Below are 19,497 nucleotides of genomic sequence, written 5' to 3'. Positions count from 1 at the left end.
TATATTTATGCATTAATGCTCCATTTATGGAGACTTTTTTTTTAGTAACTACGGGTTATACATGAAACTTGATTTAGTTAGATAACCTGAAGTAATTTAAAGGGGCTTTCTGTTTCCCACTAAGAACCTTCCACAAGTATTGAGACCTTTCATACTGTCAATAAGTATCACAACCTAACAATTATTTTAAGATGGAGCATGGAGTGCAGCTGCGCAGATGGAAATTGTACAAGATCATATCAATTAGAACAGGATACTGGACTACTACTTTTTAATATTTTTAAAAATTTTACTGATTTTTTTTAAATCTTCATTAAAGTACCTGGTCACTTACCAGTGTGTTTATATTTTGGATAAGCTACAAGGTGTTATTTAAAAATAACAACAAAGAAAGGATAACTCGGGTCTTGGCACCAAAGCCCCGATATTTTCCGCACCACAGAGCAGTCTGGGTGACAGTATAGCAGAGCTGAGGACAGCTGATGGGAGGGTGTGGGTGTGGGTGTGTATCTCACCCTCTCCCCAGCTCCCTCTTCAACCAGTAGTTTTTCTGACTTTATAATTTTAGATATGGTCCCTAACTGAACAGCTTTTCCATATGTTTAATTAAAAGACTACTATTCATGTGTCTTCTTTTTTGGGGCTTCACAGCTCCACCATGTACTGGACAACAAAAACCATGCATGTCATGGAGCAGCTGACATTTCTTAATAGCCCAAGAAAATTTCTTCTCTGCCCTGCATCTCCCTATGGCTTTTAATCCCTCTGCGCTATTTTTCCTGTTCTGACCTTCAAGATGCCCATGCTCAATGTGCTTCAGCTTTCTAAATAGTGGAAAAGATGTGAGGTGTTGCTTCTTGCTTTAGTTCAGTTCTCTGCTGGTGGTTACAGTCTCTACCATGCACATTCCTATGGAAACCAGAGCCATGGAGATCTCTCTACGTAGAGCACCCTGGTACCTAGGCATTTCCTCATCTGTCTCCACTTGTACTTTCATTCCAGTTGCTTACCTCACTGTTGACCTTTCCTCTTTGTCTTCCCTGACGGAAAATATTTACATACTTTCTGTGCATGACGTGATTTCAGAACAGTCTGCAGCCCACTGTGCCATTCTAATGTTTTTATGAAGCTGACAAAGCATTTTAAGATTTTTCTCTTGACCTTTGTGCATTAGTCCAAAATGAGCCTTGGCAGAGTTCACTACATCATCCAAGTGTCTTTGTAGAAATTAGTCTGTGCCTCACTGTCCTTTGACTCTGTCAGGAAGAAGAGGATTTGCCCAGACAGACTGTTCGAGAAATTGCTCTGTGACTTGTGTAATTCTGCAGGTACCCTTTTTTTTGGGGGGTATCATCCAGTCTGATTTTAATTAATCTACCATAAGATAAGGTCTCCAGCACTGATTGTCTCTGCTAGTGTGTTATCTTACCTTCAGCTGCTCTGGCAATTTCTTGCTAGATGTCATTCAGCTAAGCATTTGGTTCTGATTGTTTTCCTTCAGTCCATTATTTATGCAAATGTCCTGTCAGTACTCAACCCATTTCATCCTACCCATATTCCTTTTAAGGACACAAAACCATCCTTGCCCCAAATGGTGCAGACTTTAAGCTGGACTTCCAGCTGTTAATGCTTCCAGTGACAAATGCCTTGTTCCACTTGGATTCCTCCTTCCCTGAGGACTGTTCATTGAGACAGTTTTGCCTATTTGTATTCTCCAGTCTCTTAGTTTTCTGGGTAGGGGGTGTTCTCCAATATTGAGAACTTCTTTAATAGTCATCCTCTTCTCTTTTACATCCGAGGTGGTTTACTGAACAGGCAGAAAGCGAGGATGATGGCAATGTGCAGTTCAATGTTGCACATTCTTGAAGTCCTGGCAGACTTTGTTAGTCCTCATTCAGTCTTTTCAGTGCCTTCAGGTTGTACCTGATGGGCCTTTGCATCTCACCCTTCTCATGTGTTGACTCAAATGGTGCTTGATAACTACTGAAGACAAGACAGGACTATGACCTCATCTGAGGAACCCACACCACTGAGAGTCTGCATTCACCCAACATCTTATTTAGCAAGACAAAGCCTTGTCAACAGCATCTGAAATTATATTTTGTGCCCTTGGTCACTTTATTTTTAATTTGGCTTATGTTTGGACCTCTCTGGTAACTGAAAACCAGGGCCAGAATTGCATTGCCTGATTGGAATTTAGTCGACTCATGGTCCATATAACTCTGATGGATATGAATGGAGAATGGTAGGAATTGCTGAATCTAGTAGATTGACAAGGGAAACAGCCACATTGTCATGTCCCCAGGTCCAGTAGCAAGGCTGAGTATGTTCTTGGGGTTCTTCCATCTTCATCGTTCCTTTGCTTCATCTTCACGTACTTTATGAAGCCTTTAATCACATACCCTAATGAAGAAGAACCAGAGTCTGTGACCAGGGCAAGGAGTCTTTAGACAACACACCAAAAAGACTTCACAAATGTAGTAATATCAAGATAGTAGCAGTAGCAGAAAGGATGCTTTTGTCAAATTTGGGCTGAGACTGAAACCAAATGAGACAACTTATTGTGCTTTAAGACTCCATGGTCTCTATGAATGCAATAAAAAATGTTGGTCTGGTATAGATTTATGTTAGCACAGGCATTTTCACATCTATGAAAATTCAACCATTGAGTATCATCTGCTGGTAAAAGTATTGATGACCAGCAAAAAAATTAACTTCTGAAAGATTTAGAGGACAATTTAGCTGTGATATCAGAAATCTTAAGTGCTTGAGGATTCCAGTCTAAGGATCTCTTCAGTAACTTAATATTTCTAAATATCCTGATTTTTAATATGGTACAATCTTGCACATTAGTTACTCCAAGGATTATTTGTAAATCAGTAAACATAATCCTTGTTATAAAATATGCTGAAGGGGTGAGGGAAGTAGAAGCCATAGCTGAAGGTTTTAGCAAATCCCCATACCATGTTTTTGGAGACGCTTTTAGACTCTTTCCATGGCAACTATGCAAGAACAGATAGCAGTGGTCCAACCAACAGCACCAACAGAGAATTGGAGAATGTCTGGTGTTGTCAGAATGAAAAATAAATGAATTCCAGGAATTTAAAGGACTGCTTTTTGCGACAGAAATGCTCTTTGCACTTAGAACTCCAAACCAGGGGGCTTGCTCCTTCTTATTGTAGATATTTGAATTTGCTTTGGGGAAAGTCCTGCTGGCTTACTGGGACACAGGGAGAAAATGGGTTGCATCTCAGTGGGTCCCTAGCTGAACACCCAGCTAGCAGCGAGGCCCAGCTGTGCTTCTGGCTGAGGTATATACACTATAGCATGGCCTAGACTTTAAGAAGTCTTTTCTTCCCCCAGTTTACATCTAAAACAGAATTTTAAAATGGAATTTACAAACAGCTGTCTTTATTTTCATTTAAAGACCTGATTTATCTCTTTTTTATGTCAATGGGAATTTTCCCATGGACTTTTAAAGAGAGTTAACTGAAGTTCAAAAATAAACATTTTTTAAAGTCTTTTTTTTTAAAACAGAATAAACAAAATCCTCAGCTGAACTCAGTGGAAGCAAAGTTAAGTCAATGCTGAATGCTCTAGAAATTCTGAAACTTGATGTTTCATATTAGAACATCCAATATTAAAGGGTTTTTTCCCCTTCTCCTCAAACATTTGTATTTACACAATGCAACACTGAGAGAAATCAATGCAATCATGTGTATCTCGTGGCAGGCTCAAGAAGAGAACGTTGTGGATATCGGATTCTGCGTCGCCATCGTAATTCAGAAGACCAGATGCATTGCATTGGCAAAGCTAAGAAGTACAATGAGACGGCAACCCGTGTAAAAGAGATCCTGCTCAGCACAGTCAGTCCAGAGCAGTTTGTTTTAACGCTACTTGAAGCGGAGCCTCCCAATGTGTTGGTGAGTCGTCCCAGCAAACCATTCACAGAGGCCTCCATGATGATGTCCCTGACAAAACTGGCAGACAAAGAGCTGGTTCACATGATTGGCTGGGCCAAAAAAATTCCTGGTAAGAATTTAAATTTTGTTTTTTGTTTGTTTTATTAAACGCTTTTACCATCAATGTATCATCCTCTACCCTGAAATAACAGCACGACACGGTAAATGTGCAGCATGAAAATCTTAAGCTTTTCATCCTATAGAGTAATGGACAATTTGTTGCTCTCAGGAATTCACCTGGGTGTATTTTGATTTCAACAACAACCTAGCACATAATTTGCTATCTGTTGTTAGTCAAATACCTATTTGTTCTGCTAAAAAGCATGGTTGGTGTTGCATGTAATTTCTACCTCATCAACTACAAATACCTGATTAATCTGATTTAGAAGGTTCGTTAAAGGGGTATTAACTAGATTGCTATAAAAAAATAATTTACGACCAAGTTCTTTCCTTGTATCCTGATAGAAGGTTTCTAAGACAGTTGATGAAGACTGATGAAGTGTATTCATGCACTGAGTGTCTGCAATTGCTTCATTTGACAGAGCTGCCACACAACAGCATCAAATTGCAAAGTGCTGCATAGCGTCCATCTCAGAATTATCATGCGCTCTCCTTCAAAAGAAAAATAATTAAGGATCCTTTTGGTTGTTGGCAACACAAAGAACATGCACTGAAGTACAACTACACGTGTTACTGCCTTGAATGTCTCAAATGCAACCACCATATTGTGGCAATGTACCATTTCACTTCTTGCAAACTGGCAGCGGTGAGCATTTGCAATGCCTTCACCATGAAGCACTCATGATTAAAACAGTCAGAATAAAGAATAAAAGCAGCCAGCACACAGAGAAGATAGTTGGCAAGATTGTGCAGAAAAACTTGCTGACTGGCAGATTAAACTGCAGACTGTGGCCCTTTCATGAGAGGTGAGGTGACCAAAAAATAACAGTGAGCTGAACGAAATATTGAATAATTGATAGATGTATAGCAGCATGGGCCTTAATCCTTAACTTCAGATACAGTGTTCTGCCAGAAGCAATCCCTACGGCGGTGCTTACCTTGCATGGGAATATATTCTGCAGTGTGTCTGGTAGCCCTAACCCCACATCCATCAGGTCTGAGGAGCCAGCACACCAGAAGACATGAGAGTAATCCTTGTATCTAGAAATAAACTGAGTGCGTACGTAGTACAGGAAATAAGGTTGCTAGAGAACATTTCGTAGAATCCTTAAACTAAGAATTGAGGGTAAGGGAAGCGTATCCCATTTCAGATCTAGGTGGCTGAAGGTGCTACTAGCTCCAGCTGCTGGACCGCATCTCCTCATTGCAGGTTACACTCTCCACAGCTCAGCCGCTGTGTTGGAGGGTTCAGGCACCACGGTTGTGGGGTGTGGGAATTGCAGGTCAGCTGCTGGGGAGGAGACGCTTGAACAACCCGAGCATCTTAAACCACTCGAGCCATTTGCAAAGTGATAATGCTTTTGTCATTAATGTGGAATATTTTAAACTGAGAGCTCAAATGCTTCATCTTTATTTTTCCTAATTTAAGAAACTCTGAAAATAACTGTGAAGTAAGTGACTGTAAGGGGTTAAGTGGTGTCAATTGCTATAATTTCTTGTCTGATTAGAAAAATGTGATTAAAAGGTACATTTTCAGAGGACTCTGTATAGTTATGGTAGTCTGGTAGGAAGTAAATAATGAAAGAAAACCAGAGAAAGCCTTAGAATATGACCTCATTTTAAGCAATATTGGAATGAGAAAAAAACCCAAACCAACTTTTTCCATTTTCTGATTTTTCTTAATTTCTATTTTTTTAACTATGTCAGCTTTAAAATAAAAAACAAACCAAAACCAACCACAAACTCAAAACCTTAGCTAGTTGAGCTTAATTTTTTTTAAAATTTTTTAAAATATCAGTTTCCAAACCAACCCCAGTTTTGACCTTGATCTCTTTTAGCTGATTTTTAACATCAGTCAGAAATAAAAGCTTTCGGTTGGCACTGAGAACTGTATGAAGAAAACCCATTGAATCAGTCAAATCCCTTCAAAACAGTTCCTGGGAATGCTGACATTTTATTGCGTATGTTTGTTTTTTCTGATCACTCCTTTTACACTGAGCAGAAGTAAACACCATTTTAGAACAATGCCAAAAATAGACATGATGTTTAATACGTACCTAATTATAAGTAATATTGCTATGTTACATGGTAGTTGCAGCATTTACTTGAATGTGGATTTGTTTATTTTTTCCATTAAAATAACTGTGATGACTAAAGCTTAGGACATAGAATTTCAGTTTTCAAAAATTCTTGCCTGAAGTCAATCATCTAGATCCGTGCTCTGCTTTCTGGAGGTAAGGTCTCAGAAAAAAAAAATACAGAGTTCTTGACTAATGGCCCAGTGAACAGTAATTTTACTTTCTGTAAAGCTGAATATTTGCTTTTGTGTAGGGGGTAAGAAGTCCATTTTCACCTCTAAATTATTATTGGATATTATTTTGACACTAACAAAAAATGAAAGAAAATATTTTTATTTTTCCGTGTAGATGCTGATGTTAACAGTAATTTTTTGAATAAATAGGAAAGATAAATTCTATAATTTTTTTTTATTTAATATTTAATGACCTTCTTTTTTTTAAGGAGTTTTACTCTATGACTGTATTTTTGTCTGAAGTTTCGGCTTAATGGATTGTATTTTTGTTGTTGCTCAGTAAAATAGAAGCTGACACCTGGATTTTTTTTTTGTCTGAATTCCAAGTATTTTAATTCTAAGTTGTCAGATGGCAGAACATGACTTCTGCTTTGCCTTTGACTTCGTTGACCTAGTTGAAGGGAGTTGAACGTGGTTCATAGCCGAACCTGCATTGCTAATCGATAGGATATTGTCATAATATTGAAATTTGGATTCATTATGCAACCTCGTGTGTTGCTGGCCGGAGCAGTGTCTTTTGCTAGTTACTACACATCCAGCACAAGTGTCTTCTTGTCTGTCTTAGTGATTTATAATTAAATGATTAATTTAATCGTATAAAGCATACGATTTAAGGGACAGGTACTACAGCCATAGAAAAATAAGTAGTTTAACGTGCTCTGCAGCAAATGGAATGGCACTTCTGGAACTGCAACAGGAGCCGTGGTGGAGGAAGCTGTGCTGTCCTCGATCTCTGAAGCACAAGATTGTTAGGAAAAGGAAAGGTAGAGTCCCCCTAATAGCTGTGCTCAGTGGTCGTAAATCATACCACCGGTGCTGTGAGCTTAGCAGATGACATCCGGGCTAAATCTGGATCTTTAAATACCTGTTGATTGAGCGCTGGGACTTGGTGTGACGTCTCACTCAGCTGAGATGATAGATTTAAACACAAGAACTGGTTGTTTATGCTAGAGAAATCAGCACATGCCTGCGTAAATGTTTATTTAAATAAACTTCTGAAATGTCTTTGGGCTGTTGTTTCCCAGGAAACTACCACTCTCAGTTTCTGCTATTTATACTTCCATGATTATTTTTCTAAAAGCACTTTTAAAATTATGAGTGTGTGTCTGGCAGATAATCTGTTGTTGGCTGTGGATTCTGTAGTAAATTCTGCGACAGCGAAATCCAGGAGGGAAGGTACTGCTCATAGGCTCCTGTTTACCCTTCTTACAAAATCAGGAGCAAAGCTACCGATTTTGAAAGGCAGCACTTTTAGCAATGATGAGAGAGAGAGCGCTTTACCCAGTTTATGTCGACCTGGGGCTGTCACCGACTGTCTTCCAGCCTAGTAGTTTAATAAGATTAAAATACACGGAGCATTTGTATAAATTACTGACGGCAGATTCTTTGACAGCACAAATGTACTGTGTGTATTTTAAGAGCTCAGACAACTGGAAAGAGCTATGGGAAGCCTGTCTCCACATGGCCAGGCTGTGTAACGGTTTTTCACTGTGCAGAGTCAGAGATATCAGCTCATCTAAAAATGAAGCACCTTTGCAAAGAGATCTATCTAATGCAGCTCTGCTTTGAAAACTGTGGCCTGATCTTGGTTTTGAACACAGCTACACTTTGCCCACTGAACTGGTCATCATTGTATCTGTATTTCATCCCTTGACTGAGCAGTCAGCTGGCCCACTTGCATTTTGATAATCACACTTCTTCTGTTGTGTTTTTCGTTTGTTTGGTTGGTTTGGTTTGGTTTTTTTTGGTTTTTTTTGGTTTTTTTTTGTTTTTTTTTTATGTTCGTTAGTAGGACAGGCTGAGAGAGTTGGCTGTTCTGCCTGGAGAAAGGAAGGCTCCAGGGAGACCTTATAGCGGCCTTCCAGTACCTAAGGGGGCCTACAGGAAAGACGAGGAGAAACTCTTCAGTAGGGCCTGGTGTGACAAGTCGAGGGGTCATGGTTTTAAAACAGAGGGAGGTAGATTCAGACTAGATATTAGGAAAAAATTTTTTACACTACGGGTGGTGGAACACTGGCACAGGTTGCCCAGAGAGGTGGTGGATGCCCCATCCCTGGAAACATTGAAGGCCAGGTTGGATGAGGCTCTGAGCAACCTGATCTGGTTGGAGATGTCCCTGCTCCTTGCAGGGGGGTTGGATTAGATGACCTTTAAAGATCCCTTCCAACCCAAACTATTTATGATTCTATTATTCTAATTTTATTTCCCTTTATTTGGCCTCTATGTGTCTTTTTTCTCCAGTCTTTTTTTTGCAGGGGAGGGGGCAGGTAGGGCAACAACTGTCTGTCCCTTCTGGCTGTGCTGCAGTGCTATCTGATGCCTTGCTATGACTTCTGGAGACAACTTAATGGTGAAACAGGCTTATGCATAATTCTGTTCTTGCTTCTAGGATCCTGTGAATGAAGCCAATGGGGACACTCGTTACCTTCACCAACCACCATTGTCTGTTTTTTTTTTTCTGGTTTATTGCAGTTTTGGAGAAAGGGGTGGCAGGAAAAGGATGAGCTGGTGTCATCACATGTCCTTTACAAAGGGTGTGATAACACAGAGACATCAAGATGTAGGTTCTTTCATAGTTACCCAACAAACCCAGAAACATGCCAGTCTTACGAGATCAAAAAAACCCCTTCAGGTAACAACCGTATGCGTTCTGGGGAAAGAACAGACTGTTTTCTTAGGAGTCTCTGCAGTGCAAAGCAGTAATCTCCAACAAATGTGAGTTTCCTGAGTGCCTCTCAGGAGGCTGTGGGACCGTCATCTGAAGAGGTGACCAAGCATAAGGCAGGTCCTCTGCAGTCACTTGAGTTTCAGCAACTGTATGAGAGTAATTGCATTTGAACATCCCTCTGCTTTATTTCAAATGTTTTGTGGAAGATTTGACAATAATAACAAATATCTATGTTCCTATTTGAGATGGCAGCATGGTCCTTCTGATGTCGGTCCTCCTTTTTCTAGCTTTCTTCACAACCCATAATTCTTTCTGTTTCTTTTTGTTTCTCATATACTCAGTCTTCTTTATCAAAACAGAGAAATAAACAGATTGATTTATTTTATGCTATTTTCATCATTTTAGGCTTCATTGATCTCAGCCTCTATGACCAAGTAAGACTCTTGGAGAGCTGCTGGATGGAAGTTTTAATGGTTGGTTTGATGTGGAGATCAATTGACCATCCTGGGAAACTAATTTTTGCACCAGACCTTGTACTAGATAGGTAAGAGAAATAAACTTCTTGAGAACACTTTGTATTAGCATGTTTGGAGCTGGGGTGAATGGTAAGAGGAAGAGGATTAAGTATGGAAGATGCTATTGGTGGTTTATCTAACAATATCCTTTACTTGTATTTGTTAACAACAATGTCTTGAGGTTCCACATCCTTACAGGAACTTGAGGAATGCTAAGCATAAACAGTGTTGTTGAACTCACCAGTTCCTTAATTCTTGTAGCACATGACAGTGTGAAGTTTCTCTGTATTTTTCCCACCTTTTGTTGGTTTTGTTCCTTTTTGTTTGGGTCTCTGAAACTGTAGACACATCAACACAATGCACTACATTGTCAATTAATTTCCTCCCCATGAGAGATTTTCTCCCCCTACCCCTCAGAAAAAAGCAGATATAGTGTCAGGCCATATTTTATGTAGCTTTTCTACCTGTTTTTCTTCCTACCTCTAGTACAGACTTCATAAATAGATATAATAATGAACAGGAGTAGTCAAAAAGGATTAAAAAAACTCTAGCTTGTGTTTTAGTACTGAAAGTATTTTTTTAAAGCTCAAGCAGGGTGATTGCAAGATAAAAAATTATTTCTCCGTAACGTCATGTACCAGCAGGGAAGAATATGGATTAGTAAGGGTGTTTTTCTGCAGGACCTTAGAAGGATTTGACCTGATCTTCATATTGGTAAAAATTCAGGGAAAAAATCTGCTCTCTTGGGTAGTTTTAAATGCCTCTTAACATTTTCAACCTGGGGAAATTCAGGTCTGTACCAGTTCTGTGGTTGAGCTCAATAATAATCATCACTGTAGGCACAGAAAACAAAACAGGTTAGTAAGAGAAATAAATTTAATTTCTAAAAGATATGAAAAAAATATTATTTGCTCATATAAAATTCAATGCAAGGACACGCTGCGTTGTTCAACACAATGATAAGAAATTGCTGAAAATATATGATACATTTAGTTCCTCAGGAGCTAATCTGTGCTGAATAGAGTGAGCTTATTTGATGCATTCCTTCATCTCCACAAGACACAGCAGAGTGGGAGCTAGCAAGCAACTGGGCACACTGTAATTTATTTTTTTTTTAAGACATACTTATATGAAACTGGTCTGTAACTTGATTGCTTTTATCTTAGCTGAACTTCAGATACATTTCCTACAGAATCTTTGCAGGCAAGTACTTCTCTGATGCTTGTGTCTTTGTTTTGAAACTGGCAGCTGCCTGTCCTTCTCCAAAGCTTCAAATTCTCCTTTGCTCTGAGGAGCACGGGAAACTAGGCGATACTCGGGCAGCTGCCTTTCTGCAGGCAGTGCTTGCTGCACCTGGTTGGTGTTACCTGCCTGTGCCTGCCTGGCTGCCCAAAGGCTTTGCACCTTCCCCTTGGGATCCAGTGGAAGTAAAGTTTCAGTAGTAGTAAAGTTCTTTAGTTCTCCTGCATTGCAGTGCTAAAGTCTGCTTACTCGTAAAAACATTACAGAGGAAAAAAAAATCTCATATTACAGCTTGTATGAGAAACAACCCTTTGAATATTGTGTCATAGAGCTTAATTGCTTTTTCTGTCTATTACATGTGAGACAAAAGCTAACCAAAAAGCAGGAACAGTAACTTAGTGGTTTGAAATATGCTGCTGCTTAATTTTAAGACCATTGGAATGGCCTAGGGTTGTTTGTTGTTTTCTTTTTGTTTTTTTTTTTTTTTTTTTAGATCAGAAAATGGGACCATTTCTAATATCCAAAATGGAGAAAGTTGCATTCAGTAAACACTTGCAAACATAAAAATAACCAAACCACAAAACCCCCCAAATCCATTTTAACACCTTCAAAGAAAAAGGGGAATGGGAGTAGAGGCTGGTTTATTCTTTAAAAATGTCTTATTGTTCCAAGAAACTTGGCTTTGGAGGGTCTTTCTAATTCACCAAGTCCCAAGGCCTCCATCAGGCACAAGTGGTGATGTCACCAGTTGTGCTATTACTCCTCGGGAAACAAATCGGGAAAATGATTCAAGGTGGTACTGTGCCCTGCACTAGAGTTTGGAACTGATTATCCAGAATTATGCTGGCTGTGAAGATAAAGTCTCTTACAGAAATATGGGCATACTTCGTGGCGGTCAATCCTGCATGCACTTTAAAGGGAAAATCAGTGTCTTAGAGGTGCTGACCTTTTACACCAGTGTGATTTTCAATTTAGATTTCATGACAGAACCTTCTGAATTCTCCCAAGGATGAGACCGATAGGCATTTTGCAGCCTTCTTTGCCTTTTATCTGTCTGAGTCAGAGTTCCTTAAATCTGCTTTTTCAGGAATTTTTAAATGTGTTTCCATAGGGATGAGGGGAAATGCGTAGAGGGAATTTTGGAGATCTTTGATATGCTCCTGGCCATGACCTCGAGGTTCCGAGAGCTGAAACTGCAACACAAGGAGTATCTGTGTGTCAAGGCAATGATCCTCCTCAATTCCAGTGAGTACTCAGTTGACTCTGACGCTCACCAAATTGTACTTTTTATTTTGCGGGTGGCTGGGAAATCAGCCTCTAAAAATCGCAGAAATATCAAATGGGGTAAAGCCTTTGAAAGAGAACAATAGGAAAGGACTTCTAACCATCAGTTTGTAAGGATTTTTGCTCAAGAAACTTCTAAACGGTATAATTTGCTGGATTTAGGGTCTATGTCCTGTTGCAAGAACTGCATGAAAGACGCAAAGTCTGAAAGCTTCTGCCAAGGTGGGGCTCACGGCCCAGGCTGTGGGCCTGTCCTTTTCAGTGAGAACTTTTTCTCAATTAGAATTTTTTGTGGATCCTGGTCATGTGTAAACTTGTTGTACAAACAGGTTTACAAGCCTGTCCTTAATTCTTAATTCTAGTAAAACTAGTTACTCAACTGAGTGAGGATTAATTGGGCCTAAATGTTCCTATTTAATGGTAATTAATTGGTAGAAATAATTGGAAGTACTCAACAGTTCTGTAAGATGAATTTCAGGATAGGAGCTTTGCTTTGCAGTCTTTTACACAAGGCAAGTAGGAGTGTGTGTTTGCTAGTTTAGGGTAGTCTGCAGTCAAATAATTTTATTCCCCTGAACATGTTGTAATTAATGTTGTCAAAAAAAACCCCAAAAACAAAATAACATCTAACTATTTATATCTGCTCTTTCCAGCAAGGAGCTGCTGCGTAATTCTCAGCCCAGTTCTAAGGGGAATAGTCCAGCTGTTATCCCACTTGTTTATTTCGACAGACAATAAAAGCTGCCCTTTTTTCTTAAAAAAAAACCCGCAGCAACCAACCAACCAAAAACCCCAACAAAAACCCATGTTCATCAGCCATATTTTCTTCAAAGCCTCACCTCTCAAAAAAAATCTCTCCTTTCACCTCTCCCTGCTCTCCTTTCTTGTCAAAGTTGATCTTTCACTCCTAATTTCCAAGGTGTTCTGCAGCTCTGTCTTTCCTTATGTTCTCCCCTCCCACTAAGAGGATTTTTTTCTTTTTTTCCCCAAGTCTCTTCTGCTCTATTGATAATATTATTGTGTGTTTCTAGACCTTCTTAGTGGTGATTTTTTCACTTCCCTCTCCATACTCCAAATCCTTTTTTTTTTTTTTTTTTTTTTTTTGCTTTTGCTGACTTTTGAGGTTTCTCACTGCAGGCAAGTGCTGTATTCCAGCTCTCTTAGTGAGCTGCAGGGAGACCATGGCAGGCTGGGTCTATGAGCAGGGTCTCTCACCATATTCTCCTCCCTCCCTAGGACACACTCAGAGAAAAAATATTTTTTCCGGCAAGAAGGTATTAGAGCAAGCACAATACTATAATTCATAATAGTTACTAAACTACAAGGCACAGAGTGATTCAAAGGAAAAAAACCCTGGAGAATGGAGAGCCTGTCTCCAGACTGAAGGGTCTATGTTCAACATGTTCTCTTGTGAGGATGTGGGAGAGTTACTCAGTTTGCAATGATGTGGCTGTCAGATTTTGGCACGGGAATGTAAGTTGGAGGAGTTGGTGTGGCAACATCGTTTGTATGGTCTTGGCAGGGGGAGTGTCAGGAAATGCATCTTCTCTAATCCTGTTGAAATATTACATCAGAAAAAAATCTACAGTCGTAGCTTTTTTCCTTCCTCATGAGCAAGGAGTATTTCTTTATCTTCTCTGGTTAGGCATGTTTCCCTTGTCAGCAGAAGAACCTGAAAGCAACAGGAAACTGCATCACCTGCTTAACGTAGTCACGGATGCTTTGGTGTGGGTTATTGCCAAGAGCGGAATCCCCTCACAGCAGCAAACAACTCGTCTGGCCAATTTGTTGATGCTCCTCTCTCACGTCAGACATGCAAGGTAAGTTTTATGGAATGTGTGGAAGGTGTTAGTGTGTGTTTGTTACAGCAACAAAGCAAGGCTTGAACTCCAGAGCACTCCTGAGGGAATCCTGGTACTGCTCTTCAGCTCTGCTCCTCCTAAGGCTTTCCTTCCTAGCACTGCTAAACAGGCGGTGCACTCCAGTGCTTGCTGGCACTCAGAAATGGTGTGTTGATATTAAAGTGCAATCTTAACTGTATTACATTAAATTATGTACCCTCTTGAAATGTTTAACAGTAATAACACAAATTCAGCCATTCGAAAAAAAAAAAACAAAAAACAAACCAACCCACTCAGCCATAAAAACTCTCCCATCCAAAATAAAAGTCTCTTTCAAACCTGATCTGCAGCGTGGGCTTTGATGGAGCAAAGTGCTTTGGGTGCAATGTGAGAGCCCTGGTGCCCTGGTGAGACCCCACCTGGAGTACTGTGTCCAGTTCTGGAGCCCCCAACACAAGAAGGACATGGACCAGTTGGAGAAGGTCCAGAGGAGGCCACAAAGATGATCAGAGGGCTGCAGCACCTCTCCTATGAGGCCAGGCTAAGAGAGTTGGAGCTGTTCTGCCTGGAGAAGAGAAGGCTCCGGGGAGACCTTATAGTGGCCTTCCAGTACCTCAAGGGGGCCTACAAGAAAGATGGGGAGAGGCTGTTCAGAAGGGCCTGCTGTGATAGGACAAGGGTAATGGTTTTAAAATAGTGGGGGGTAGATTTAGATTGGATATTAGGAAAAAATCTTTTACAATGCGAGTTGTAGAATACTGGAACAGGTTGCCCAGAGAGCTGGTGGAGGCCCCATCCCTGGAAACGTTCAAGGCCAGGCTGGATGAGGCTCTGAGCAACCTGATCTGGTTGGAGATGTCCCTGCTCCTTGCAGGGGGGGTTGGACTAGATGACCTTTGAAGGTCCCTTCCAACCCAAACCATTCTATGATTCTATGATTCTATGTTTGTCCCAGGCTCAATTTATTGCCTTTTATTTGGAACCACAGGAGTTTTGCTAAGTGACTCGTGCTGCAGTGATGCCACGCTTCTGCTTTCCCCATGGGAAGCTGCTCCTCTGCTACCTGCCAGTTCCTGGACCTCCCTGAGCTGCTCATCTTTGCTCGCAGTACAGCAGGGCCCTACAGATGCTTTAATTTTGAGACTGTTCGTCATTTTAAAGTATTACCCAGAGACCAGCTACTCACAAAGCTGTCTTATGTCTTGGCTTTGGACTGTGTGTCCACAGAAGATGGTCCTGGGACCAGGCGGGAGCATGCAAAGGAGAGGTGGGCATATCTGACTCTGTGTAGGGACACTGGAAGAGGGGCAGCCATCTTTGCAACAAGCTTCCTGGGAGAGTGGGTGGCAGCAGCAGGGACCCGACTGTGCTGAAAGGCAACTTTTAGCAGCCACTTTGTGAACTGGGGGTGAGTTTGGCCCTGCAGAAGCTACAGCACCAGCCAGAGCTGAACCTGACTCATGGCTTTGCTGCACTGCCATCACCTTGGTTGCCCACTGTGGTGTGACACTGCATCACAGCATTGCAGGAGCTCTTCTTGTGGCATGGTGTGAACAAACATTGTGAATCTTTGCAGCATTTTTCTATTTTCTTATTAAAACAACAGTTTTTATGCTGTGCCTGCCTCAGCTGAAGCCTGGAGGCTACTTGCTGTGAACCGTCTCCTTTACGTTGCTTAGCACTGGTCAGTCAATTATACTTTGTTCTGAAAATAATTGGTGCTCTCAGCCTTGATTGACTAAATGATGCAGGACTCTCAAGAGCTTGGTGTAGGAGGGGGCCATAATTTCTTCTTTGCCATTAACATATTTATAACTCATAAATTACAGCAGAACCTCATTTTTCTTCTGGAAGCATTGCCCCCCCTCCTGATCCAGTCCTCCAGGTCAGCTATGCGCTGTCTGTCTGCTGCTATTTCCACTGTGATAAATTCAGCATTGAGCACGGACAATTAGATTTTGTACCCAAAACCTTGAGTGCATCTGCAGGATATGTGTGTGCAACTGCACTGGCAATAGCCATCTCATGATACAGCCACAGAGCGTTCAATCTAACAAGATGTCATTGTATCGTACTGCATAAGGAAAAAAAAACAAAAGACAAAAAACAAAAACAAAACAAAACAAAAAAGCAAAAAAAACCCCAAACTTTTAAAGCCTGTAGCCATCTGCAAGATCCGCCACTGGACATGCAGAGAGGAAACAAACCGCTTGACGTTAGCCAGGGTAGTTTGGTCTTCCTACGCAACCAGGCAGGAGAGGTGGGTACTCACTAGAGCTACACATTGTAAATGCCCCTTTTGTATAGAGCTGCAGCGTGTGGGCCTTCCACGTCTACAGCATCAAAGAGGTTTTCTCTTTGATTTCAGTAGGGTAGGTACATCTGCATTCTTTTCTGAAGTCAGTTGTGTGGTCTAAAACAAATCTTGATTCTCTAAATAGTAAAACACTCAGCCTTAAAGTGTTGGGATGTTACTACTGTTGATAGTGGTAAGTGATCTCAGGGACTACAGCAGCTAAATCCTCTTACTTCCTAGCAACAGCAAAAAAAGGACTCTCTTGAAGCCATGAGCATGTTTGCCTTCTCTGCATTGTCCGACCCGGCTCACTGACTTATTTTCTGTTCTCCTTCACAGTAACAAGGGAATGGAGCATCTCTTGAGCATGAAGTGTAAAAATGTGGTCCCAGTGTATGACTTGCTGCTGGAGATGCTGAATGCACATACTCTCCGAGGCCAAAGGAAGTCCCCGGTCACACATCCCGAATTTGGCTCATTGGAACAAATGGAGACTGGAGACAGTCTGCGAAACGGGGCAGCCAAGTAATTCTGTCAAGACGAACGTGAGCTTGTCAAAGCTGTGGGGGAAAACAAAGCTGCTGTGATGGGACTGCTGAAGTGTGACCAAGTGCGAGTCCTCATCTCTTCTAGATTTGCACATCAGTATCTCGGGAAAGGCTCATGGGACACACACCTCTGTCCGTGTTTCTGACATTATAATAGCTGCACTTTTATAGTGTCTTTTCTAAGACCCTTCAAAAGCACCTTATGAAATTAAGCCTCAGAACAGTACTGCGAGATGGGGAATTACTGCCTCTACCTTTCAGAGGCAGGTGAACTGAGGCAGAGAGATAAAGCGACTGGTTTGAGATGACAGAAGAAGTCTGTGTCAGGGCTAGGAGTGAGCACCTAGGTCTCTGTCTCCCAGACCAAGGCTTTCGAGTGCTGACAAGATGATATCTTCCTTTAGTGTGAGATTGTATGAAACGTAAAGTAGTATCGTTTGGGACAGATCGCTTACCTGTGTGTGCCGGTCCCTGCGGAATCCTGCTTCGCAGCTGATCTGGTGGAAGTGCCGAGATATGTACAGTGTAAAGGAGTTTCTTCTGTTCTTAAATATGCAATGGCTGCAAGGACCTTCGTTTGAAGGCCATTCAGAATAGCTTTGAAGGACTCTCTGGAAGTCATGAGCTTCTAGGGCCAGTTCAGAGCCTCTTCAGAAATGTTAAACCAAGCTTAAGTTTCCATTTTGTGAGCCTGTTCTTAACACTCACGTTATTACCTGTGTATAATTCTTCAGTGCTTTAAACAATGACCAAACTGCCTGGATATTTCAGTCAATGCTGACCTTTGCAATGTGTTTTGTCTGTGAGATTAACATGTTGTTTTATATATTTATTAATGATGTTAAATCTACTGTAATATTTAGGTACAAGAGGTTGCTCTGTGAATATTAACTGTTTGTATTTGTACATGATCTGCTAATCAGGGCTTGTGAAATCAGCTAGAAACAAACCATCTTCCTCTCCTTTTGACTCGCGTGTGGAATTAGGTCCTCTTGCAGCCGCCTTGCAGGGGGAGAGGCAGTGGATGGGAGCCTAAGCTGGCACCTGCTTTGCCTGCTGCCCTCAGGTTTGCTGCTTGCTTGTTTTCAAAGCGCATGGCACCTTATGCTGTGGTTTTCATATCTTGTGTAGGATCCCTCAAAGAGCAGAGGGGACGATGGTTCTGGCACTTCCTTGGCTTTGTAAGTGTGATGACTTCTTTGAATTTCACCGAAGATGCGGGTTTACACACCCTCCCTGCCTCCATTGTGCTGATTTCTGCATGCGTTTAAGCTGCACTGAACAAAAACCCCAGAGGAAACAACCTGACCCATGACCTCAGTGAAGAGCAGGATGGCATCGTTCATTTTGGCAACTGCCAGTATCGCATTCTGATGGGAGCCAGAATTGCAATCACTCTAAATCGTTATGTTTAAATATAGGGCATGAATGTTCTGGGCATTGCAGGTGGGATCACACCAAAAGTCTGGTTTGAGCCAATAAATCTTTTGGATTAGGGACCTTGATTAGTATGCCATTTGCATACTTTAACTATTAGTCAAACCTTTGTTCTTGGTGTTTTTCCAAAGCCAAGGACAATATTTTTTTTTATAGAAGGAGCATAAAGAGTTTTCAGTGAGTTACACAAATCCATTGTCTTGGTTTGATCTTGTACTATACCAGCTGCTGCTGCTGCTGGTCTAAATTTTTACTAGCTACCTTTTTATTGTTTTTAAGAAACTGTAATATAGCAGTGCCCTTCTAATAACTGTAATATTTACTACAGAAAAAAAAAGGGGAAAATGTGAGTACAGTCTGGAATTCATTGGTACTTTCATTTTGAGGGGAGTTTTGCTGTGAAATGAATGTTTCAGTGTTTCTTGGGCTTGATCACCCTCTGGCCTCAATGCCTGTTGTATTTTTCTTTTTCTGATTTTCCTTATCCTGTGTAATCTTTTTGTCTAATACAGTTTTTCTAAGAAATGTTTAAGTGATTTTTTTTTTTTTTTGGTTGGTTTGCTTTAGAAAGGCTGAATTTTGTGCAATCTCAAAACCAACCTCTTAAAAAGAAAATGGGAGAGTGGGTATAAATCATAAAACTCACTTCTAAACGGCAATTTGCTCTGGTTTGACTTTGTAAAAGGGCAATGCTGCAGATTTGTGCCACACGTTGTGATTCATTTACGCTGTTGCTAGCACAGTGCAACTAGGAAATTATGTGACTTGAACAGATATTTTTTGTCTTGTTGAACATCATTTTATTAAAAGTTACTAGCACTGTTTTAAAATGGGCAAAAGCCAATAGCTGTTCACTCTCTGGATTAATGGAGCTGTGGTCATTTGTGGATAAGGAGCAGGTGCACGTCTCTAGAACAGCACAGTTGATAAACAGGGAGCTGTGTGACAGGATGACTGAAGAGCGCCTTCGTCTCTTGAGAGATGCTGGGTTTATCACGAGTCTGTATCCCACAGACTCTCTCAGCTGCTGCGTTCCTGGTGTGGAGCGCGTCCGCGTCCCTGCCAGGCCTGAGCAGAGCTGCCATGCTGCGTTTCAGTTTAGCTACTGGGAGCGCTTTTCCAGTTTCAGCATGACTGAATTGAGCGCTGAGGAGCTGCGAGGGCTGAGAGGAAGGGAGAGGAGCGGGGCTGGTTTCTGGCTTTCACTGCTCTGTTGAACATCAGCTTCTGCTGCTGAGCCGGGACCTGGCCAGAGGTGACTGTTTCTACTTGG

The 19,497-nt window shown here is 41.2% G+C and overlaps 1 protein-coding gene across 1 annotated transcript in view; it reads left to right on the top strand.

Moving 5' to 3' along the window:
* Nucleotides 1-18,756, top strand: part of ESR2 (estrogen receptor 2) — a 35,210-nt gene extending 16,454 nt beyond the window's left edge. Inside the window, exons 5-9 of the mRNA XM_086748910.1 lie at nt 3,733-4,032; nt 9,467-9,605; nt 11,930-12,063; nt 13,748-13,922; nt 16,579-18,756. Of these exons, the coding sequence (XP_086605036.1) occupies nt 3,733-4,032; nt 9,467-9,605; nt 11,930-12,063; nt 13,748-13,922; nt 16,579-16,768 (938 nt within the window). The 3' untranslated portion in view covers nt 16,769-18,756. The remainder of the gene's footprint in view (nt 1-3,732; nt 4,033-9,466; nt 9,606-11,929; nt 12,064-13,747; nt 13,923-16,578) is intronic.
* Nucleotides 18,757-19,497: the final 741 nt, after the last annotated feature.

This window comes from Chlamydotis macqueenii, chromosome 5 (genome assembly GCF_036417535.1).
Source record: "Chlamydotis macqueenii isolate bChlMac1 chromosome 5, bChlMac1.mat, whole genome shotgun sequence".
Classification (NCBI taxonomy): Eukaryota; Metazoa; Chordata; class Aves; order Otidiformes; family Otididae; genus Chlamydotis; species Chlamydotis macqueenii.
This window is presented reverse-complemented; position numbering and strand designations above follow the sequence as displayed.